The sequence below is a fragment of the Nyctereutes procyonoides genome, unplaced genomic scaffold, assembly GCF_905146905.1.
Source record: "Nyctereutes procyonoides isolate TBG_1078 unplaced genomic scaffold, NYPRO_anot_genome, whole genome shotgun sequence".
Lineage (NCBI taxonomy): Eukaryota > Metazoa > Chordata > Mammalia > Carnivora > Canidae > Nyctereutes > Nyctereutes procyonoides.
In genome coordinates this window covers 57,208,831-57,234,197 of record NW_026575125.1, presented here as the reverse complement: position 1 = coordinate 57,234,197, position 25,367 = coordinate 57,208,831, and the positions used below count along the sequence as shown (strand labels likewise).

The window sequence follows — 25,367 nt, the reverse complement described above, 5'->3', positions numbered from 1 at the left end:
TAATCACATTTCTGTATATGCAGTTTATAGCTGAAATGGATGCTCCGGAAGGAGGAATACTCTTCTGTGAAAGAATACAGCCAAGGATCCTGACTGGGGTTAGGGAAGACCTCATTGAAGAAGTTCTGCTTGAGCTGGCAGTTAACTAATTGGAAGAGGTTGGACAGTGGGTTGGTGTTGCACAGAAGATTATTCCACACAGAATGAGGAGTTATGCAAACGCCCTGTAGCAGGGGGACTATAGCATATTTGAGCAACTAAAAGAAAAGAAAGCCAATATGGCGTGAACCCTGAAAATAGTGGTGTAAGATATCGCTAGAGATATAGTCCGGGGCCAAGCCAAACAGAGCCTCACAAGCAGTGTTACAGACTTTGATATTTAAGAGTGGTAGAATGCAACTGAAGGGTTTTAAACTGTGAGTAATATCTGATTTCAGGGTGTACTTACTGAACAAGGAGCAGGGTAGATGCAGAGAAATCATTTAGGAGGATGTTGCAAGTAGCCTACGTGAGAGATTATGATAGTTTGGATTAGGTTGGTAGTGAAAATGTGGAAGTAGGTTCAAGAAATTTTTATGAAGTAAAATTGATTTAACTTGGCACATAGTCTTAAGTATTTTTTAAAGCATAAGTGTTCAGAAATGGAATTCTTGACAGAAAGGGCAAATTGTTTTAAAGCTGATGCAGATACCAAAATGCTTCCTGGATAGATTGTTTCAGTTTACTCTCCCGTTAACAGTATGTTACAGTGCCTGTTTCAATACTTCATCAGCAATGAGCATTAAGTTTTTTGGGTTTTTAAAATATCTAATCCAGAAATTGAGTAGATACTTCAATTTCTAAAATAGAGATTAATTTGCCAACTACAATAACAAGATAGTTTTGGACTATATATGTATTGATCTTATTTTGGCTTTACAAAGTGTGATTTTGATTCTTGATATTCTGCCTCTAAAAACAAACTAAAAGATTTCATGGGATTGTTGCTTCAGGAACTTGAGAGAAAGAAAAATGTAAGATGATTTAGGTCAGATTAAATGTCACTAGAAAAATGTGTTCTTGTTGAAATTTGTAATAATTCAACCTCTGTTATTTCTAATTAATACCAAGACTCCTACTTTCCTAAACATAGCATTACAACTCTATCATAAGTTTTGACTGAGGGCTCCAAACTATTTTAATTAAACATATTGATAAAGAGCCCAAGAGTATATAAAGATTTTGACCACAAAGGTGGAAATACTGAAATATTTATTAAATTTTGTATAATGTATTGATAGCTTAATAGATGAGAAATTAATGTATAGTACGTGTCCTCTTTCCTCCGCTGAATAGCTTTTTGGCAATATGAGGATGGCTATAGCTGGAAGTAAAAAATTAAGGGATGTAAGTAGCTTTTTAAAAACAATTTATATTGTTTCTTTTTTTCCAGGATAGTTTGAGCTTGAAAGATACTGACCTTAGATTCAGAATAAAAATTATGTTTGCAAATATCTTCTCCCATTCATTAGGTTGCTGGGTTTTTTTTTTTAATGGTTTCCTTCACCGTGTAAAAGCTTTTTATTTTCTTGTAGTCCCAATAGTTTAATTTTGCTTTTGTTTCCCCTGCCAGAAGAGACAGGAAAACGTTTCTGCAACTGGTGCCAAAGAAATTACTGTTACTGTTTTCTTCTAGAAATTTTATGGTTTCAGTTCTCACATTTAGGTCTTTCATCAATTTTGAGTTTCTTTTTATGTATAGTGTAAGAAAGTGGTCCAGTTTTATTCTTTTGCATGTAGCTGTCTGGTGTTCCCAGCACCATTTGTTGAAGAGACAGTCTTTTTCCCTTTGTATATTCTTGCTTCTTTTGTCGTAATTTACCATAAAAGTGCGGGTTTATTTCTGGATTCTCTATTCTGTTCCATTGATCCGTGTGTCTTTTTTTTGTGCCAGTACCATATTATTTTAATTACTACAGCTTTGTAGTATATCTTGAAATCTGGGATTATGATACCTCCAGTTTGTTTTTTTTTTTTTAGTTTTTATTTTAATTCCAATTAGTTAACATACAGTGTAATACTAGTTTCAAGTGTGTGTGTGTGTGTGTGTGTGTGTGTGTGTGTGTGTGTATTATATATACCACTTCTTATTTATCTATTCATTAATCAATGGGCAGTTGGGCTGCTTCCATAAATTTAGCTATTGTAAATAGTGTTGCTGTAACCATAGAGGTGCATGTTTCCCTTTGAATTAGTGCTTTTGTGTTCTTTGGGCAAATATCCAGTAGTGTGATTGCTGGATCATAGGATCGTTCTTTCTTTTCAAGATTGCTTTAGCTATTCAGGGTCTTTTGTGATTCCATACAAAATTTCATATTATGTGTTCTAGTTCTGTGAAAAATGTTGTTGGTGTTTTAATAGAGATTGCATTAACACTATGTTAATTACACTTGAATAAAAAAGTTATGTTTGTAATGTTTGCATATTTCTCAAACGTACATAATTCTACGTTATTGAAATGCAGTTATTGAAATGACATGTAACTTACTGCTTTGTTTTCTCTCTTTGAACAGTTAAAAGATGTTGATACTCGGAAAATCATAAAAGCAATGCTTTCTTATGTGTGGCCCAAAGACAGGCCAGATCTACGAGCTAGGGTTGCCATTTCCCTGGGATTTTTAGGTGGTGCAAAGGTAAGAATAGGAGAAATTATACACTGTTTCTGTAACTAAGAAATAGTATGGCATTTTCTAATAATAAACTTAAGCTGATATAAGCTACTCTGGGAAAGCAATTGTTAACTTTTAGGACCCTTGTTTACATAACTATTTTATGCAGTCAGAAATTATATGGTAATGCCCAGTTGATCTGTGGTTCACATTTAATGGCCTCAACTTAATGGAATTCACATTAAGATACAGGCTCATTGGTTGTAACAAAGCATTAAGGAACTTTATAAAAGAAACTCCTTAGAGCCCTGTTGACTCTTACTTAATACATATTTCTTGTAAGCTTGGTTCTCTGTTTCCAGTAAATTGAAAAGACGATGAAGAGGCATTTAGGTATACTATAGCCATAAATGGTAAACAACAATGTAAAAGGAAAAAAACCAGGAAAACTTTAAAAAACAAACAAATATAAAAGCTGGGCATTTCTGTAAACTCAGTTAGGGGCCCTCTATATCTTAGCAGCCTCATCTGTTTATCTCTGTACTGTGTGTAGCACATTTTAATAAGGCAGTTATAATAACTCAACCTTCAAGGAAAAAAGCCTTATTTTCAATTTATTCAGATTTTAAAGTTAGTGAAGATATGTCTTTAGGTACAATATGTAGTCATGGTACATGTGTAGTCTTTGGAGTTAGAATTCCTGGACACTGGCACTTAATGTTGTAATGTTGGGCAATTGCTTAGTCTTCATGCTCAGTTTCCCAATTCATAAAATAAGGTAAAACACTGTTTTTATAAGGATTAAATAAATTAACATACAAAAGACTTGAAACAGTGTTTGGCACATAGTGAAACGTGTTAAAATAAATTAATTTTGTTTCCATCAAAAATATGATAAAAATGTCTACTAAAAATATAAATGAGGTTTGGCTATATAACTCTTAGGTGTAAGAGTTAATATATTGTTTTAGAACCCAGATCCTATCACTTATTTCTTCTCTGTGTCATGTATGTCCCCTTTTATTTACTTATTCTTTTCCCTACCCTAAAAATATGTATTGAGAACTTGCCATATAAAGGACTGTTCTTGGCCCTGTAGGGTATTCAAACATTAATAAGGGACACTTCTTCTCTCAAATCATACAGGATAAGACAAATTATATTTTATTGCTATAATGCAAAGTAGGTCATAATGATTTAAAAGAAGTATCATTCACATGTTGGGGGATTTCAAAGGAAAGAACCACCAAGATGGGGAGTGTGGAAAGGTTTCACAGAGGAGGTGATGTCCGAGATAAGTCTTGGATTGAGGTAGGATTGTTACAGGTATAGGAGTAACATGAGCAGGATGACAGAGGACAGATAGTGTGTGTGGAGTGATGAATACTCCATCTTTTCTCCAGTGAGGGGATAATGTTTCAGAGAAACTAAAAGTAATCTTGGAAAGAAAGATGGAGCTCCTAATGTGAAATACATTAACTGTGAAAAAAATTTAATTATGTTGGAAGTAGGAACATATATTTTGAGCAGAAGAGTGATAAGGTTAGAGTTGTACTTTAGAAAATTAATCTGACCCTGTTGTATAAAATGGATTAGGGTGGTAAGACAACTAAAGTAGGGATACCATTGATTTTCATTTCATGTATTCATTTAGCAAACATTTACTGACCAGTTATGAGGCTAATGTAATAGTCTAGATGAGAAATAGGGTCCACTTTATACTGGAGTAGTGGTAGAAATGGTAATATGGAGAGAAAAGATTCCAGAGATATTGTGAGATATGGGAAATATAATCAACAATATTTAACAATGGATCAGATATTAGAAGTAAAAGAGAAATAGGATTCAAAATTGATGCTAAGGATAACAGAAGAAAAATTCTTTTTTTAAAAATTTTTTTATTTTATTTATTTATTTATGATAGTCACAGAGAGAGAGGGGCAGAGACACAGGCAGAGGGAGAAGCAGGCTCCATGCACCGGGAGCCCGATGTGGGATTCGATCCCGGGTCTCCAGGATCGCACCCTGGGCCAAAGGCAGGCGCCAAACCGCTGCGCCACTCAGGGATCCCGAAAAATGCTTTTAACAGAAGTAGATAGGAAGGTCTTATTTGGGAAGACGAAAATTTTGGTTTGGGGCAAGTTAAGTTTGAAATGCTAATGCAACCTTGAGACAGATATTTAGCTGATAAGACAAAATTGCAAGGCAAGTTTAAAGGAGCCCCAGGCTAGAGAGTTTAAGAGGTAATAATTGAAACAATGTAGATTAGTTCACCAAGGAATAGAGTAGAAATAGAAGATGACTATAGACAGAACCCATGATAACTGTGTTCCTGTAGGGTAATAAACAGGAAAGGAGTGATTGGAGAGTAAAACTAGAATAATTCAGTCGGACCGTTCATTGTCTTTTGTTCTTTCTCATCTATGGGTTCTGTTGAGTACTTCCCCAATGAACGGGACCCCTGCCCTTGGAGAAGACTAAATTTAGATACTAAACAACAGACCAAGAATCCATACTTTATTCTGTTTGTTTAAACTGAACAGAGAGGATAATATTACAAATCTAATTTTGGTAGCTAACATTGAAATTCTTTTAACTCCTATTTCTAGCACACTACTGGTTGCTGAATCATCTTTTATCTACAAATTACATAAGGATAAAGGTTATTCTGAGCTCTTATGCAAGGCCGAATTACTAAATTGGCCTTAATATTATTAGCTGAATGAAAGTACTTTGCTAACAAGTTAAAGGTAGATTGTTTTCCGGACTGACTTATGAATTGAAGAGAACAGGTTAGAACATGACTAATTAGGTTAGTCAGAGGGAGGTGTGTTAAATAATGACATTTGTATTAGATTTTATTTTTAGAATGTATTTCAGTTTTTCAAAATATAGATTTCTGTAGCTTGGTGACAGGTCAATGTCAAGATATAAAAACTAGGTCAAGGTAAGTTTCTTAAGGACTGAAATATTTTTAGAAGGCTAATATTTGAATCTTCTCTCAATAAATAGTGAGAAACCTGAGCACCCAGATAATGGATAGTGCTGTACTAACCTTATATAAACTAATTATAAGTAAACAAATAAATATAGAAAAATCAGTCCTCAAAAAGTATGTTTGATTCCTTTTGAGTCAGGAAAAGAAATAAATTTCCCTGATGTTATAATGATTACATGCTTGTACTTTTAGAACATAGAGAAAAACAGTTAACTTTTCACTAGATAGGAACTAGAGTATAGAATAACCTTAGGAATATGTAGTAGTAGCATTTAACCATTCCTAATATCATTTTTCTAGCTTCTCTACTGTCCTCAGTTTAAAAGTGATTACTCTTCCTATCTTTAAAACCTGGTCATTGTTTAATTTTGGTAGTATTGCGGATATGATTTATACTTGATATGCAAAGATGGATTGTTATCCCTTTAATTCCTTGGCTTCCTATTTTTTTTAAACCTGATTACATGCTTTGACATATAACCACTTTGGACTATTCTATTCCCCTTTATGTTCTGATCTTCCCTACCTCTTCCACATATTTGTGGGAATCTTAGGGCCAGGTTCAGGAATCTTCTCAGCTATAAATGAATGCGACGCAGCCATCTGAGCATCATGTGGTGGTTTCATAGCAAGGCCAGAGCACCCATGGAGGAGAAGGACAGAAAGAGAAATGTCAAGTCTGAAGAAGAAAAATAGAAGAGGATTTCATGCTTAACCTATGGGGCCACAGCATACCATCTGCTTACTGATTTGTCTATTCATACTCTTTTCATTCTGAAGGTCTTAAGGCTATCATTGTCTCTAGCAAAGATTTTTAAGATAAACTATTATGTAAAGATGCCTTGCAGCCCAGAGAAGGCCAAGAAGTACTGATTGGTATTTCTTCAGAGTTGCAGAAATTCTATTTTTAATACGTTGGAGTCCCATATGAGATCTATTTTAGGGGTTCTGCTGCCAAGAGAGACCGAGATACAGACAGGCAGAGAGATAGAACACTATTTGCCTTCATTCCTTAAATCCCTACAGATCATATGCAGTGCCTTTTTTTTTTTTACCATCCACACATATATCCTAGGAGTATCATATTATCATTAATCTGGGAATTTTGAGATCCAAGGATTTTTTAAAATTTAACCCATTAGTATATCATGTACAGCTGTGCCAGAATTTAAGGAAAATATAAAACACATTTACTACAATCCTCTGTTTTCATAAAATAAGTGTTTATTTTAATGTTATAAAAAATTTTACTCATATTCTCTAACCAGCACCATCTTTGGAACCACTTAGTTGACAGAGAACTTGGGAGCACAGAACATTAAAGTATCATGTATAAAAGATATCTCAAGAATGTTAGAAATGAAAATGAGCTTTATTTAAAATTATGAAATAATTTTTAAGGGAGAGGATATTTTATCAAAATTTAATTAATATCCTTTTTTTCAAGAATGCATCTATTATATCAAAGTAAGGAGTAATTTATGTCTCAGTCTGTTTACCTGCTATAAAAAACATCATAATCTAGGTGGTTCATAGATGGCTCTTTTCATTGTAACCTACATGATATAAGAGGTAGGAAGGGTCTTTGGGGACTTTTTTATAAGGACACTAATCTCATAAAGCCCTGATCACCTCTTAAAGGCCCCACTTTTAATATCATCACCCTAGGGGGTTAGGATTCAATATGTGAATTTGGCAGGGAGACGCATTCAAATCATAGCAGTATGTATTAAACAACATTTGTTGAGTGACTGTTAGGTACAAGATACCGTGCTAGGCAGCTGGGAATACAAAAATGAATAAAATGTGGGCCTTGCCCTCCCTCCCTCCTGGAGTTGTAGTGTAGTGAAGGAGAAAAATACACAAATAATGATAAAATATATATAACATAATAAAAATATCCAAAGGGAGTCACAAATGAAGATATATGGGAATTCCAGCAATTAGGCATTTATGGAAAGCTTCATGGAAAAGCTAGAGTTTTCCAGTAACTACTATCTTGACATTTGTAACTTCAAAAGATTCATGCACTTTTTGCTTAACTTCGATTTTTTAAAAATTTTCTGAAAAATACTTTTTAAAATGAAACAATGCTACCTAAAACCTTTAAATAGGAGGCAGTAAATGCAGAGAATTCCTGCATATCCCCCCCAAACCCCACTCAATTTCTTCTATTACTAACATCTTGCATTACTGTGGTACAGTTGTTACAATCAATGAACCAATTATTTAAAAATACAGTATTCTTATTAGCTAACTTCATAGTTTACATTAGGATTCACACTTTGTGTTATGTACTTATATGGGTTTGGGAAAGTGCATAGTGTCCTGTGTTCACCATTAAAGTATCACAGAAGAGTTTGCCCTAAAAATCCAGTGTGTTCCACTTATTCATCTCTCCATCCTCCCAAATCCCTGACAACCATTGATCATTTTACTATCTCTTGTTTTGCCTTTTTCCATATCATATAGTTGGAATCATACAGTGTGTAGCTCTTACAGACTGGCTTCTTTCACGTAATTATATACATTTCAGAGTCATTTATGTCTTTCTTATGACATGATAGTTCATTTCTTTTTATTGCTGAAAAATATTCCATTGTATGTATATACCATATAGTGTGTTTATCCATTCACCATTTGAAAGACATTTTTCATTGCTTCCAGATTTTGGTAAAAAGTAAAGCTGCAATAAACATTTGTGTGCAAGATTTCATGTGACATAAGTTTTCAACTCCTTTGGGTAATTACTAAGAAATGCAATTACTAGATTATATGTTAAGACTATGTTTAGTATGTGAGAAACTGCCAAACTGTCTTCCAAGGTGGCTGTCCCATTCTGTATTCCCACCAGCAGTGAGACTTTCTCTTGCTCCACATCCTTGTCAGTATTTGGTGTTGTCAGTGTTCTGGATTTTAGTCTTTTTAATAGATGTATAATGCTATCTCATTTTTTTCTAATTTGATATTGCCTAATGACATGATATTGTGCATGTTTTCATATGCTTACTGATCATCTGTGTATCTTCCTTGGTGAGATATTGTTAAGTCTTTTGCCCATTTTTAAATTGGATTGTTCATTTTCTTATTGCTGAGTTTTAAGAGTTTTTTTGTATATTTTGGATACAAGTCCTTTATCAGACTTTTTGCAAATATTTTCATTCAGTATGTGGCTTATATATTACTTCTTTTAACAGTGTCTTTCAGAGAACAAAAATTTTAAATTTTAATGTAGTCCAACTTAACAGTGTTTCATGGATTGCGCCTTTAGTGTTACATCTAATGTCATTACCAAACCAAAAGTCACCTAGATTTTATGTTATCTTCCTCAAGTTTTATAGCTTTGTGCTTTACATTTAGGAATACAATCCATTTGGAGTTAATTTTTGTGAAAAGTCAGTGTCTGGATTTTCTTCTTTTTATTTGCACATTCAGATATTCTAGCACAATTTTTTGAAAAGAATATTTTACCCCCAGTGGGTTGCCTCTACTCCTTTGTCAAACATCAGTTGAATATATTTATGTATATTTGTCTATTCCTGGACTCTCTTTTCTATTCTGTTGATCTATTTATCTGTTCTTCTGCCAGTGCCACACTGTCTTGATTATTGTAGCTTAATGGTAAGTCTTGAATTCAAGTAGTGTCAGCCCTCTGACATTTTTTTTTTCCAATGTCGTGTTGGATATTCTGGGTCTTTTATTTTTCTCTATAAAGTATAGAATTATTTTGTCCATATCTACCAAATTACTTGCTGGGATTTTGATTGGGACTGCATTGAATATATCAAGTTTAGGAACAGCTGACATCTCGATAATATGGAGTCATTCTATGCATGAACTGTTGTGCCCAAGATTGCGAATCCGAGAAACCACCAAGGAGCCTACACCAATGCAAACAAACGAGGGTTTATTTACAAGCTCGAGCTTGGGTCCAAATATACCCGACACAGTGGAGCAGGGACTTGGACCCCGAGGTGGGTTTCAGCTGAGTTTTATGGGCTGGTCTAGGGGACCTCCAGAAGGGGTGGAGGAATTTCTCAAGTTCTGTTTACATTCTGATATGGGGCTTTCAAGGGCATTGAGCTCTGTTCTCATTCTAATATAGGGCTTTCTAGGGCTTTAAGCTGTAAGCTATTTATTTTTCCTGTAACTGAAGTAATGTAAATTTCAGCTCTTATTCACAGGGGCCTGGGATGGCTGTACTTGTGCTAATGCTGAACTTAAAGTGGAATAGCCTTAATTTTTCTTGGGCTCCACATGAACATGAAATCCATTCATTTCTTTTTTGATTTCCTTCATCAGAGTATTGTAGTTTTCCTTATACAGATTTTGAACATGTTTTGTTACATTTATAATTAATTATATCATTTTGGGTACTAATTTAAGTGATTTTTTTTATTTCAAATCATGTATTATTCATTGGAGATATATAGGAAAGCAATTTAGTTTTGTATATTAACCATATATCCTGCAACCTTGCTAGAGTTGCTTATTAGTTTCAGGAGGGGTTTTTTTGTTGTTTTTGTCAATTCTTTTGGATTTTCTACATAGATAATCATATCATCTGCAAAAATGGTTTTATTTCTTCTTTCCTAATATGTATGCCTTTTATTTCCTTTTCTTATTACATTAGCTAGGACTTCCAGTACCATGTTGAACAAGAGTGATAAGAGAGGGCGTCTTTGCTTTGTTCCCAAACTTAGGGGTAAAGCATCTAGTTTCTCATCATTATGTATGTTGTTAGTGATAGGGTTTTTTGTAGGTGTCCTTAATCAAACTGAAGAAGTTTCTTTCTATTCCCAGTTTGCTGAAAGCTTTTCTCATGAATAGGTGTTGGATTTTGTCAATGCTTTTCTTTTTGCCTTGATTGATATCATATGATATTTTTTCTTTTTAGGATTTTGATGTAATGAATTACATTAATTGATTTTCCAATATGGAACAAGATATGAATTCCACTTGGTCATGTTGTATAATTATTTTTACACATTATTTGATTTGATTTGCTAATATTTTGGTGAGAATAATTTTTTTTAATCTATGATCACAAGAGATAGTGGTCCAGTTTTCCTATCTTGTAATGTCTGCCTGGTTTTGGTGTTAAGGTGGTGCTGGTCTCCTAGAATGAGTTCAGAAATTTTCCCCCTATCTCTGTTTTTTTGGAAGAGATGGTATTTACAAATAGTCTGAGTATGTTGTCTACTTTGCTTTTCTACTTGTTTTGCCCTGCTAATCATATCTCTTTTTAGTGCTCTTGTCCTTATGTTCTTTCTCTCCTTCTGATCCTTTTGAGACTGGAGAGGCAAACAAACAAAATTCTCTTTTACCCTCATATATATGGGTCCCTCTTGGCACCACTAGTTACAGAGTTCTTAATTATCAGAAGCTGCAGTAAAAGATATTAATTATTGAGGAATTTAGGTATAAAAAGGTCTGGAAGAAATGGGTTCCTCAGATGACATAGATCATGACCAAGAAGGAAAAAGTTACTTTAAAACCTAGAATTTGAGTCCAGTAAATTTGGCATCATAAATATACAGCATAATTTTAGCTTTCCTTTATGGTGATTGTACTTCTTTCTTAAGTCCATTCTTTAAACTCCCTATTTGTGTGTTTCCAAGTTAAAATTAAACAAATACAATTTCTCTGAAAATGCAAGAATTTAGAAAATTATTTATTGATTTAAACTTTTTATCTACAAAATAAAACAAATTATAAGTCCCTTTTTTAATTTTAAATTTTTGTTTTTTAAATTTTCTTTAAATTCAGTTAACATACAATATATTACTGGTTTGAGAGGTAGAGGTAGGTGATTTATCGGTTTTATTTTTTATTTTTTGTATATTCTTTTATTGGAGTTCAGTTTGCCAACATCTAGTATAATACCCAGTGCTCATCCCATCAAGTGCCAGCCTCAGTGCCCGTCACCCTGTCAACCCATCTCCCCACCAACCTCCCCTTCCACTACCCCTTGTTCACTTCCCAGAGTTAGGAGTCTCTCATGTTCTGTCACCCTCACTAATATTTCCCACTCATTTTCTCTCCTTTCCCCTATAATCCCTTTCACTATTTTTTATATTCCACATATGAATGAAACCATATAATGTTTGTCCTTCTCCGATTGACTTATTTCACTCAGCATAATACCCTTCAGTTCCATCCACATTGAAGCAAGTGGTGGGTTATTCGTCGTTTCTAATGGCTGAGTAATATTCCATTGAATACCTATACCTCATCTTTATCCATTCATCTGTCGATGGACACCGAGACTCCTTCCACAGTTTGGCTATTGTGGACATGGCTGCTAGAAACATTGGGGTGTAGGTGTCTCGACCTTTCAATGCATCTATATCTTTGCGTAAATCCCTAGCAGTGCAACTGCTGGGTCTTGGGTAGCTCTATTTGTAACTCTTTGAGGAACCTCCACACAGTTTTCCAGAGTGGCTGTACCAGTTCACATTCCCACCAACAGTGCAAGAGGGTTCCCCTTTCTCCACATCCTCTCCAACATTTATTATTTCCTGTCTTGTTAATTTTCATCATTCTCACTGGTGTGAGGTGGTATCTCATTGCGGATTTCATATGTATTTCCCTGATGGCAAGTGATAGGGAGCATTTTCTCATGTGCTTGTGGGCCATGTCTGTGTCTTCTTTGGTTAAATTTCTGTTCATGTCTGTTGCCCATTTCATGATTGGATTCTTTGTTTCTTTGGTGTTGAGTTTAATAAGTTCTTTATAGATCTTGGATACTAGCCCTTTATCTGATAGGTCATTTGCACATATCTTCTCCCATTCTGTAGGTTGTCTTTTAGTTGTGCTGACTGTTGCTTTTGCTGTGCAGAAGCCCTTTACCTTGATTAGGTGCCAATCTAATTCATTTTTGCTTTAGTTTCCCTTTCTCTCATAGATATATCTTGCACAAAGTTGCCATGGCAAAGTTCAAAGAGGGTGTTGTTGCCTGTGTTCTCTAGGATTTTGATGGATTCTTGTCTCACATGTAGATCGTTCATCCATTTTGAGTTTATCTTTGTGTATGGTGTAAGAGAATGGTCTAGTTTCATTCTTCTGCACGTGGCTGTCCAATTTTCCCAGCACCATTTTTTGAAGAAGCTGTCCTTTTTCCAATGGATAGTCTTTCCTGCTTTTTCGAATATTAGTTGACCATAGAGTTGAGGGCCCATTTTTGGGTTTTTTATTCTGTTCCATTGATCTATGTGTCTGTTTTTATGCCAGTACCACACTGTCTTGATGACCACAGTTTGTAGTACAACTCGAAATCTGGCCTTGAGATGCCCCCGGGCATTGGTTTTCTTTTTCAATAGTCCCCTGGCTATTTGGGGTCTTTTCTGATTCCACACAAATCTTAAGATGATTTGTTCCAACTCCCTGAAGAAAGTCCATGTTATTTTGAGAGGGATTGCATTGAACATGTAAGTTGCCCTGTGTAGCATAGACATTTTCACAATATTAATTCTGCCAATCCATGAGCATGGAATATTTTTCCATCTCTTTGTGTCTTCCTCAATTTCTTTCAGAAGTGTTCTATAGTTTTTAGGATATAGACACTTTACCTCTTTGGTTAGGTTTATTCCTAGGTATCTTATGCTTTTGGGTGCCATTGTAAATGGGATTGACTCCTTAATTTCTCTTTCTTCAGTCTTATTAGTGTATAGAAATGGCACTGATTTCTGGGCATTGGTTTTGTATCTTGCCATGTTGATGAATTGCTGTATGAGTTCTAGCAATCTTGGGGTGGAGATCTTTGGATTTTCTATGTACAGCATTATGTCATCTGGGAAGAGGGCGTGTTTGACTTCTTCTTTGGCAATTTGAATGCCTTTTATTTCTTTTTGTTGCCTGATTGCTGAGGCTAGGACTTCTAGTACTATGTTGAATAGCAGTGGTGAGAGTGGACATCCCTCTTGTGTTCCTGATCTTAGGAGAAAGGTTCTCAGTTTTTCCCCATTGAGAATGATATGTGTTATGGGCTTTTCATATATGGCTTTTAAGATGTTGACGAATGTTCCCTCTATCCCTACACTCTGAAGAGTTTTGATCAGGAATGGATGCTGTATTTTGTCAAATGCTTTCTTTGCATCTGTTGAGAGGATCATATGGTTCTTTTTTATCTTGTTGATGTGATCTATCTTGCTGATTGTTTTACTAGTGTTGAACCACCCTTGCATCCTGGGGATAAATCCCACTTGGTCCTGGTGATAATCTTCTTAATGTATTGTTGGTTCCTATTGGCTAGTATCTTGTTGAGAATTTTTGCATCTGTGTTCATCAGGGATATGGGTCTATAATTATCCTTTTTGGTGGGGTCTTTGTGTGGTTTTGGATTTAAGGTGATGCTGGCCTCAAAAAACAAGTTAGGGGACAGCCTCTGTGGCTCAGCGGTTTAGCTCCGCCTTCAGCCCAGGTGTGATCCTGGAAAGCTGGGATGGAGCCCCCTGTCGGGCTCCCTGCATGGAGCCTGCTTTTCCCTCTGCCTGTGTCTCTGCCTCTCTCTCTCTCTCTCTCTCTCTCTCTCTCTCTCTCTCTCTGTCTCTGTCTCTCATGAATAATTAAATAATTAAAAAAAATAAAACAAGTTGGGATGTATTCTGTCCCTTTCTATCTTTTGGAACAGCTTTATAAAAATAGGTAGTATTTCCTCTTTAAATGTTTGATAGAATTCCCCTGAGAAGCCATCTGCCCCTGGACTTTTGTGTCTTGGGAGGTTTTTGATGACTGCTTCAATTTCCTCCCTGGTTATTGGCGTATTCAGGTTTACTATTTCTTTCTGTTCCAGTTTTGGTAGTTTGTGGGTTTTCCAGAAATGCATCTTTTTCTTCTAAATTGCCTAATTCATTGGTGTATAGCTGCTCATAAGACGTTTTTTAAATCGTTTGTATTTCCTTGGTATTGGTTGTGACCTCTCCTCTTTAATTCATGATTTTATTATTTTGAGTCTTTTTTTCTTTTTAATAAGTTTGGCTAATGGTTTATCTATCTTATTAATTCTTTCAAAGAACCAACTCCTGGTTTTGTTGATCTGTTCCACAGTTCTTCTGGTCTCCATTTCCTTGAGTTCTGCTTGAATCTGTATTATCTCCCTTCTGCTTGTTCTAGGTTTTATTGCTGTTCTTTCTCCAATTCCCGTAGGTGCGAGGTTAGCTTGTTTATTTGAGTTTTCTATAATTTTTTGAGAGATGCTTTATTGCAATGTATTTCCCTCTTAGGACTGCTTTTGCTGTGTTCCAAAGATTTTGAATGGTTGTATCTTGTTTTTCATTAGTTTCCATGAATCTTTTTGTTTCCTCGTGGTCTCTTAATTGTTTTTCTCTTTTTTCTTCAGCTTCCTCCCTTACCATCAACTTGTCTTCTATGTCAATCTTTCTTCCACCTCATTAACTCTAGGAGTTAGGACCTCCAGTTTGGATTGCATCTCATTTAATTGATTTTTAATTTCGGCCTCATTAGATCTAAATTCTGCAGCCATGAAGTCTGTAGAATCCTTTATGCTTTTTCCCGAGCCACCAGTAGCTTTATAACTGTACTTCTGAATTCGCTTTCTGACATCAAATTGTAATCCATATTCCGTACCTTTTGTCAGAGAGTACTGTTTCTGATTCTTTCTTTTGTGGTGAGTTCTTCCTTCTAGTCATTTTGGTCAGTTCAGAGTGTCTGTATGAGCGGGCTGAGTCCAGAATACCAACCACGACTTAAGTAAATTTCACCCTAGGTCATTCTGACAATGCCAGAGACCAGGAAATGGAAAAAAAGATGGGAACAAAATAAAACAAAAGGACCACTAGAGTGAAAAGCAAAATTTTTTTCTCAAGATTTTATTTATTTATTTAGTCATGAGAGACACACACACAGAGAGAGAGAGGCAGAGGGAGAAGCAGGCTCCACACAGGGAGCCTGATGTGGGACCCAATCCAAGGACCCGGGATCATGCCCTGGGCCAAACGCACCCAGGCACCCCTGAAAAACAAATTTTAAAACAAAGTAGTAAAAAAATAAAAGGCAAAGAATCCCAAAGTAAATGAAAAAAAAAAGAAACAGAGAAAAAAGCAAAAGTAAAGAGGAAAAAAGGAAACAAAAGGGGGAACTGGGAGTTGGTGGTGGTGAAGAATTTGTAGTGGAGGGAGAATGTAGTCTATCTCAGGGGTGTTAGAGGGTGATCCTCTTGGTTCTGAGTGTATTAAGTTCTGTATGTTAGAAGATGCTCAGTCCCAAATGTATATAACCAGCAATTTTTATAGGAAGCCCCAACACTGACCACCAAAACATGTAGAAGATAAAAGAAGGGGGGAGAATGGGAATGAAGAGAGAATTTCATCTCACAGAATCAACCAATAGGGTATATCACGTGGTTCCAGGTGCATGCTGGTTATATTTTAAAAGGTATTAACTTCCACCATTGTGATCAAAATGAGGCAGAAAAAACTAAAAACACAAAACAAAAAAACATATCTCGTCTATCTATCAAAATTAAATTATGTTGAAGGGAGTCTAGAAGTGGAAACCATATGTAAGACCTGTAATTATAGAAATATGAAAGTCAAAAAGGAGGAAACTTAAAAATTAAAAGATGGTAAAATATTATAGTTAAGGTGGGAAAAAATATTGGAAATTTTTAGTCTGATATAAAAATTAGTTGTACTGGAAAAAGTGGGGGAAAGGAGGGGGAACCCTCTAATTCTATATACTATAAATCCCTCCACTTTCCCTGGAGCTTTCCAGTGCTACTTGGTCAAGAACTTGCTTTTACCCTATCCTTCCAGCTGGCCTTCTGGGGGAGGGGTCTTTTGTGCTGTTTCTCAGGTGTCAGTGCCTGGGCAGAGATGACCCCTCCTCTGCTGGGTGCAGGGCTCCGTGGGAGCTGTTTTTCCTGTCAGGCCTCTGTTCCCTGGCACCCGCCTCTCCCAAGCCCTTGGTGAAACAAGGGGGGAAAACAACAATTGAGGTGGCCAGATTTCCAGCTCTGGAGTCAGCTTCCCACTAGCAACTAATGCAGTCTCCCAGTTCACACTGGCCTAGATCCTCCTGGGGCTGGCACGGGTGCGCTGATCAGCATAGCTTGTGGGGCGCCCAGCGGCGGGAGAGTTCTCAGTTTCCTGTGCCCAATCTGCTCCCGCCTGTCCCAGGGGGAGTGCAGGATCATGGGCTATGTCTGCTCAGCGCCCTGGAATCCGGGGCCCTGTGCTGCTGGAATTGCACTCCTGGGGGCATCCAGCTCCCGAATGCAGCAGGGCACAGACACCTCAGTCCAGAGCTGCCCGTCTGACCAACAGGCTTCTCCCAGATGGCTCACCGGGTGCACTAGGCTCCAGCCCTTTGAGACTGACTCACAGTCTGTGGTGCACTCCCCCCCTCTGCGCACTTCCTCTGTTAGTGATTCTGGGAAGCTGGAGGCTTCACTGTCCCTGCTGTGATTCTGCCAGAGTTCCCTGCTAAGCACTTTTCCATCTGGGAAGAATCCGGTGTGAATTTTTAAAGTTCCTGCTTTGCCTGGCTTTAGCCTGACTCCTCTCGGTGCCCCTCCCCCACTTGATTCTTTTTTTATTTTATTTTTTTCCACCTTCCTACCTTGCTAGAAGCAAAAACCCTTGTCTCTATAACATTCCGGCAGTTCTCTCTTTAAATCTGAGGTCGAACGCATGGGTGTTCAGGATGATTTGAAAGTTATCTAGGTAAGTTGGTGGGACCAGGTGAGTTGAGAACCCCTAGTTTTCCACCATCTTTGCAAATCTCCCAATTCATCAGTTTTATATAACACTCAGAGCTCGTTACACCATAGGCCATCCTTAATGTTCTTCACCCAGTTACCCTGTCCCCCCCAGCCTGCTCCCCTCCAGTGACCCTGTTTCCTATGATTAAGAGTCTCTTATGGTTTGTCTCCCTCTCTGATTTTGTCTTATTTTATTTTTTCTTCTCCTATAATTGTTTTGTTTCTTAAATTCTACATATGAGTCAGATCGTATGAGAATTGTCTTTCTCTGATAAACTTATTTCACTTAGCATAATATCCTCTAGTTCTGTCCACGTCGTTGCAAATGGTCCTTTTATTTCTCCTGAACTTAAATTAATGGTAAATAAATGGGCACATTGCAATTAGAGATTGAGCATAACTCGTGGGACATGATTATAATTCAGTAAAAACACGTTTCTCAATTTTTAGAAAACAACAGAGGGATTAAACTCCATATTGAGTCAATTTTGATTGAAATAAATTAGCATCTAGCCTTATTTTTAGAACTCACCAGCCTCTAGGGAGCCAGGTCAAAAGACACTGGCTTTATTTTTTAAATTTTACCTTTAATATACATGCAGTAAAGTGCACTCCTTTATGGTTTTTAACACATGGATATATTCATGTAACTACTGCCACAGTCAGAGGATACAGAAAAGTGCTACCACCCCAAAAATCTTTGTGTAACCCCTTTGTGAATATATCCTCTTCAGACTCCTAAGTACTGGATACTGTTGATTTGTCCTGTATCATTATAGTTTTGTCATTTTGAGTATACCATATAAATAGAATCATATGCCTTTGTCTTTCATCCAAATCATTGAGTATATCAATAGTTCATTTTTCTTTTTATTGCTGAGGTGTAGTTCATGGTATGGGTGTACTATACTTTGTTTATATATCCACTGGTGAACATTTACTTTCTTTCCACCTTTTGGCAATTATAACTAGAGGGACTATAAACATTTAGATATGGTCTTTTGTGTGAACCTGAGTTTTCATTTCTCTAGGACAAAAATCTAGGAGTGGAATTTTTGGGTCATGGTTGCTGTATGTTTAACTCTATAAGAAACTACCAAACTATTTTCCAGAATGGCTATTTTTATCTTCCTGCCAGCAGTGTATGAGAGTTCCAGTTGCTTCACTTCTTTCCCCACAAATGATATTGTCAGGCATTTAGTGATGTCTTGTGGTTTCAATATATATTTTCCTAATGGCTGATGGTGTTGAATATGCATGTGCTTAGTTGCCAGCCATAATCTACTTTGGTAAAGTGTCTGTTCAAGTGTTTTGTCTGTTTGTATTTAGACTATTTTTATTCTTTAGTGAGTTATTTATAAATTCTGGATATGAGACTTTCCTCAGGTATAATTTGCAAATATTTTCTCCCATCTGTAGCTTTTAAAACAATGTCCTTAATAGTGTTTTATATAGAACAAGAGTTTTAAATTTTGATAGGTTCCAGTTTATCATTTTTTTCATTTATGGATTGTGTTTAGTTCTTGTGTCTAAGAACTGTTTGTCCAACTCAAGGTCATTAAACTTTCATCTGAGTTTTCTCCTAAAAGTTATATCCCTGGGTGGCGCAGCGGTTTGGCGCCTGCCTTTGGCCCAGGGCGCGATCCTGGAGACCCGGGATCGAGTCCCATGTCGGGCTCCCGGTGCATGGAGCCTGCTTCTCCCTCTGCCTGTGTCTCTGCCTCTCTCTCTCTCACTGTGTGCCTATCATAAATAAAAAAAAATTTAAAAAGTTATATGTTTACCTTTTACATTTATGTTTATGTTCCATTTTGAGTTAATTCTTGTATCCAGTTTAGTTGAAAGTTCATTGTTTTGTCCAATTGTTCCTACATGGAGGCTATCCTCTGCCAGTTGAATTTCCTTTGTATCCTATTGCTGCTATAAAAACTTGACACTTGAGGGCCTAAAACAACACATATGTATTATTTTATAAGGTTGGAAGTCCCAAATTAGGTTTCCTGGGTCAGAATAAAAGCATTTCTCAAGCCTATATTCCCTCCAGAGGCTCGTTGGGGAGAATCTATTCCCTTGCCTTTTCTATCTGCATTCCTTGACTTATGGCCCCTTCCTCCATCTTCAATCTCTCTGACTCTGACTCTTTTGGTCTGTGTAGTCATATCTTTTCTCTTGACTTTGACCTGCCCCTGCCTCCTTCTTATAAGGACCCTTTTTACTATACTTGGACCCCCCCAGGTAATTCAGGATACTCTCCCCAGCTCATATTCTTTAATCACATGCAAAGTTTGTTTTGCTATGTAAGATATCATCTTCATAGGTTCTGGAGTTATGCCAGTTTCCTTTCTTTTGTTACTCTCTTATACCTTTGCTGCCATCTTTTGTGTTACTTAAACATGTTTTTCTATCCCATTTTATCTATTGTGCCTTTCAGTGTATTTATTCATACAATTTTTTTGTAGTTGCTCTAGGAATTAGAATATTGATACTAAACTTTTCATAGCTTACTTAAAATGAATATTTTACCATGTAAAGTGGAATATAAAAACCTTACTACCTTTTAAGTCCCTTTACTCTCTCCCTTTATGTTTACTGATTATCTTATGTCTTACATCTGTATACATTGAAAACCCCATTAGTCAATTATTTAACTTTTGCTTTTGTCCATCAAACATATTTTAAAGAACTTAAGAGAATAGGCTACTATATTTGCACAGATATTTACTATTTCTGTTGCTTTTCCTTCATTCCCGATGTTCCAAGTTTCCTTTTGCTTCCATTTCCCATGTGTATGAAGAGTCCTTTAGCAGTTCTTTTAGAGGAGGTCTGCTAGTGATTTATTTTTCCTGAGAACATCTTGATACTCCTTTCATTCTTGAAGGCTAATTTTGCTAATTACAGGATTCTAAGTTGACAGTTCTTTTATCGCTTGAAAAATATGCCACTTCCTGCTGGCCTCCTTGGAAATTTGGTTTCTTCAAATTGTTTTTCCCCTTACACATAATGTATGTAGTCTTTCTTTCTAGCTGCTCTTAAAGGTTTTCAAATTTGTCTTTAGCTTTTAGAATTTTAATGATAATGTGTCTTGGTGTGAGTTTCTTTGGTTTTCCCTATTCAGGGGGTCGCTCAGCCTCTTGAATCTGTAAGTTTATGTCTTTTGCCATATTTGGGGAATTTTTAGTCATTATTTCTTTGAATACTTTTTTCAGCCTCACACTTTCTCTCCTAATCTTCTGAGACTATAAAGAGGAGTGATAGATCTTTTTTATAGTCCCATAGACCCTAGAGTCTTGTACCCTCTTCCTCCCTTTTCAGTGTTTTCTCTCTCTTGTTCATATGCGATAAATTTTATTGTTCTGTTTTCAAGTTGACTGATTCTTTCCTTTGTTCTCTCTATTCTGCCATGAAACCCATACATTCGGATTTTTTTTAATTAGTCATTATATTTTTTGTTTCCAGATTTTTCATTTGGTTCTTCTTTATGTCCTGTATTTTTCTGCTGAGACATTCTATTTTTTGTTGTTTGAAGCATGTTCATAAATGTTCCTTGAAGCACTTTCATGATGGCTATTCTGAAATCCTCATCAGGTAGTTCTAACATTTGTGTCTATTGATTGTATTCTTTTATTTCCAGTTGATATCTTATTAGTCCTTGGTATAATGAGTGATTTTTTTTACTTTATTGAAACCTGGATATTTTGGATATTCTATGAGACTGGCTTTTTAAAAAGTCTATTACTTAGCAGGCCTTCTGTGATACTGCTCCAATGGGGATGGGTTGCTGCCTCATTACTTCAGGTGGGATTGAAAGTCCAGGTTCTCATGTTGGCCTCCATTGACTCTGAAAGGAAAGGACTCCTGATGGATACTAGGGTGGGGTAGGATTTTAGGCTCCTCAGCAGGATGAAAAGCAAAGCTACACACTAGGAGAAAATGTTTGCAAACTACATACCCAACAAAGGCCTCTATATCTAGAAAAAATATATAGAACTCTTAATAGCAAAAAAACAAAAACAAAAACCATCTCAAAACAGTCCAGTTATAAAATTTGCAAAAGATGTGAACAGATATTTTATCAAAGAGGATATAAGGGTGAAAAATCAGACTACAAAAAGATGTTCAACATCATTTCTGTTAGGGAAACACAAAACCACAAGATAACACTGTGCTTATTAAAATAGTTTCAAAATAAAGGGGTGCCTAGGTGTTTCAGTTGGTTGAATGTCTGACTCTTGGTCTCAGGGTCATGCATTTAGGCCCCACATTGGGCCCCAGCGTGGAGCTTACTTAAAAAAAGTTTCAAAATAAAAAATAGTGATGATATAAAATGTTGGTGAGGATGTGGAGGAATTGGATCACTCGTACTTTACTGGTGGTGGGAATGTAAAATGGTACAGCCACTCAGAAAGAGTATGGCAGTTTCCTTAAAAAGTTCAGTATAGACTCACCATATGATTTACCAATTACTCTTGGGCATTTATCCCAGAGAATTGAAAACTTATGACCACTTGTATGAAAATTTCCACAGCATCTTTTTATTTGTATTCCAAAACTACAAACAACCAAAATGTCCTTCAGGGATGAATGGTTGAATAAACTTGGTACATCTATGGAATAGTACTTAGCTATAAAAATAAGCTAATGAGGGGTACCTGGGTAGTGCAGTTGGTGTTAAGCATTAGACTCTTGGTTTCAGCTCAGGTTATGATATCAGGGTCATGAGATTGAGCCCCATGTTGGGCTCCATACTCAATGCAGAGTCTGCTTAAAACTCTCTCTCCCTCTTCCTCTGTCCCTCCCCTCCACACATGTGCATGCTTTTCCTCTCTTTCAAATAAATAAATAAATAAATAAATAAATAATCAATCAATCTATCTTTAAAAAATGAGCTATTGATACATTCATCATCCTTGATGAACCTCAGGGGCATCGTGCAGAGTGGAATAAAGAGGGTCAATCTCAAAAGATTACAAACTATATGATTCTATATGTATAATATTCTCAAAATGGCTGAACTATAGAGATTAGTGGTTGCCACAGGACAGGGATTGATGTTGTGGGGCAAGGTGGGATGGGAGTGGATATAAAGAAGTAGCACAAGAGATTTCTTTTGTTGTGATGGAATAGTTCTGTATCTCGATTGTGGTGATGGTTACATGGATCTGAAGATGGGGTAAGATAGCATTAGGACCATGTAGGTAACATATATAAACCATACATACATGAATATACATTTAAAAATGGTAAAAAACTGAATGAGTTCTGTAATCTAGTTAATAGTAATGTGCCAATATACATTTTTGGTCTTGATATTGAACTATAGCTATGTAAGATGTCATCATTAGGAGATACTGAGTGAAAGGTTATAAGTCTCTTTGTACTACTTTTGCAATTTCTGGATCTACAATTATTTCAAAAGAAAATGTTTTTAAAAAATTCATATTCCTCTGAGGTGGTTTAAGTATAGTTATCATGAAAGCAGAATATTATGGAAAACCAATATTTGCCACCCCCACGCTCAAAATACCACAAGGCCAGTGCAGCCAACACACATGTACTAATAAAAACATCTATGCTTAATATACTCCTTTCTATTTCGTTGATGTTTTTTCATTTCTTTCCTTTAAAAATTATTTATTTGGGGAAACTGGAAGTAATCACCAATTATTATTAGTGGTAGTACATGTTCTTAGCACTGTGCTAACTGCCTTTTTTCTGTCAGTAAAAATACAAGATAGATAGTATTCACATTCTTTACACATTTACAAATATGCTCCCAAATTTGACCAAACATAAACACATTTTCAAGAAAGTAAAATTACACAACTTTTCTTGGTGATACTTTAGTTTCAGTCACTACTCACTCTGGCTGTGGCAAAGATATAATAGGCTGTAAGTTAAAAGAATTGCATGCTAGCCGTACCTATCACTTTTTCTCTCACTCAGGAAATTGTATTAGAAGACAAGTGAGGAAAAAAAAAGAAGGCAAGTGAGGATGTGGTCTTATTTTACAGAAACCCAGGAATCTGCTCAAATTTATTTAAATTACTTGTGCCATACTTTATATCTGCTTTCAACAGCAGGTTTGAAGGCATCTATTTTAGGGTGCAAATGAAGAATAATAATATGGCCCTTTGCTTTATGAGCTGCTAATATGGCTATGGTATACTAGAAAAAAATTATGAATTTCAAATCAGTCTTAGATTTTAATCCTAGCTCTGCTGCCTACCAGACAAGTCATTAAACCTCATGGAACCTGAGTTTACTCAATTATAGGGTTATCCATTTAATAGAATTGTTATTTCATTCAGCTCTCTCCTTTGCAAAAGGTACCTAGCACCATACATGAGTCCGGTAGCTGTTCAAGAAATGTTTGTTTTGCCATGAAAGGTTTGTGAACTGAGGTTGAGAAGCCAGTATATCCATGCACATTACACCTAAAAAGCAAATAAATATATAGTAAAAAGACAAATAATAAGATATAAACTGTAAAAAAAAAGAGGAGTTGGAAAATGGAAAGCGCCAAATGGGCTGCAGGTTTCATAATAGGAATGGTATTCAGAGTGGGTTTTCGAAAATGGAGAAATAGAAAGGTAAATCAGGCAGGCAGGGCATTTCAAGGAGAAACAAGAGCTTGAGGTTATATGATTATATGAAAATCAGAATTGTGAAATTTATCATACTTGAAACCTGCTTTTCTATTAGATTATATTTTAAAAGTTAGAAAAAATTTTGAGCAGTTTATCCCATACTGTTATATTCTTAAAAGTATTCCAACATCTGCTGTGTATTTTAATGATATTGTTGAACCTGCTTAGTTGTTAGGACACTTGTATACTTTACTTTGAAATCTTGATTCGGAAGATTTACCTAGCTCCTGTCAGTTTTCAGCTGAACTTAGGCTTGTTGACAATATTTTTTATGTTTAACAAGGATGAATGATATAATAATGAGACTTTAATAAGAGCTGGAATTTAATTGTTTTTGTTAAGCCTTATAGAATTGCTTTCAGGGCGCCTGGGTTGCTAAGTCGGTTAAGCCGCTGCCTTCGGCTCAGGTCATGATCTCAGGATCCCAGGATCAAGCCTCGCTTTGGGAGTCCATGCTCTGCTCCCCCCCCACACACACACACATACACGCTGCTCTTGCTTGCGTGCTCTCTCTCTCTCTTTCTCTCTCTCTCTCGGAAATAAATAGAAATATCTTTTTAAAAATTGCTTTCATATGTTATTAATGTATATGAAATTAAATCTTTTTTTTTAAAGATTTTGGTTATTTATTCATGAGAGACACACAGAGAGAGGCAGAGACATAGGAAGAGAGAGAAGCAGGCTCCCTGCAAGGAGCTGGATTCAGGACTCAATTCCCGACCCCAGGATCAAGCCCTGAGCCGAAGGCAGATGCTCAACCGCTGAGCCATTTGGCGTCCCTGAAGTTAATTTCTTCAAAGCTTTGGCAGTCTAATCAGTTTTCTGTTCTTAAATGATAGTTGGTGTTTTTGATACTATCACCTTGCAGAAAATATGACATATGAGTGAATGAATATTTGCCTTGAATATATGAAAGCAGTATACCCATAATTTTCATATTTTTTGGTGTATTCTCACGGAGAAATAGGTTGGTTTTTGAAAGCTTAGTTTGGTATTTAGTGGGTTTTGTTTAGTGTTGGAGCAAAGGAATCTTTTTGAATTTATGTTATTGAATTATAGTTGACATATAATGTCAGTATTAGTTACAGGCATATAACAAAGTGATCCAACAATTCTGCACATTACTCAGTGCTTACCACAATAAATGTAGTCACCATATAACATTATTACAATGTTATTGACTATATTTCTTAAGCTGTACGTTTCATCTCCACAACTTTTTTTATTTTATAACTGGAAGTTTGTACCTCTTAATCCCCTTCACCTATTTTACTCATTTCTTCACCGCTTCTCTGACCAAAGGAAGATTTTTGTGGGACAAATAGATCTATCAGTGTTACATTGTTGTTTTT

At 36.1% G+C, this 25,367-nt stretch overlaps 1 protein-coding gene across 4 annotated transcripts in view; it reads left to right on the top strand.

Moving 5' to 3' along the window:
• ABCB7 (ATP binding cassette subfamily B member 7) overlaps positions 1-25,367 on the top strand; it is a 186,781-nt gene that overhangs the window by 114,333 nt on the left and 47,081 nt on the right. For 3 of the 4 annotated variants that reach the window (XM_055337808.1, XM_055337805.1, XM_055337806.1), the window contains one exon: positions 2,553-2,672. The exons of the other annotated variant lie outside the window; for it this stretch is intronic. In XM_055337808.1, coding sequence (XP_055193783.1) covers positions 2,553-2,672 — 120 coding nt within the window. The remainder of the gene's footprint in view (positions 1-2,552; positions 2,673-25,367) is intronic. 4 annotated transcript variants of the gene reach the window in all.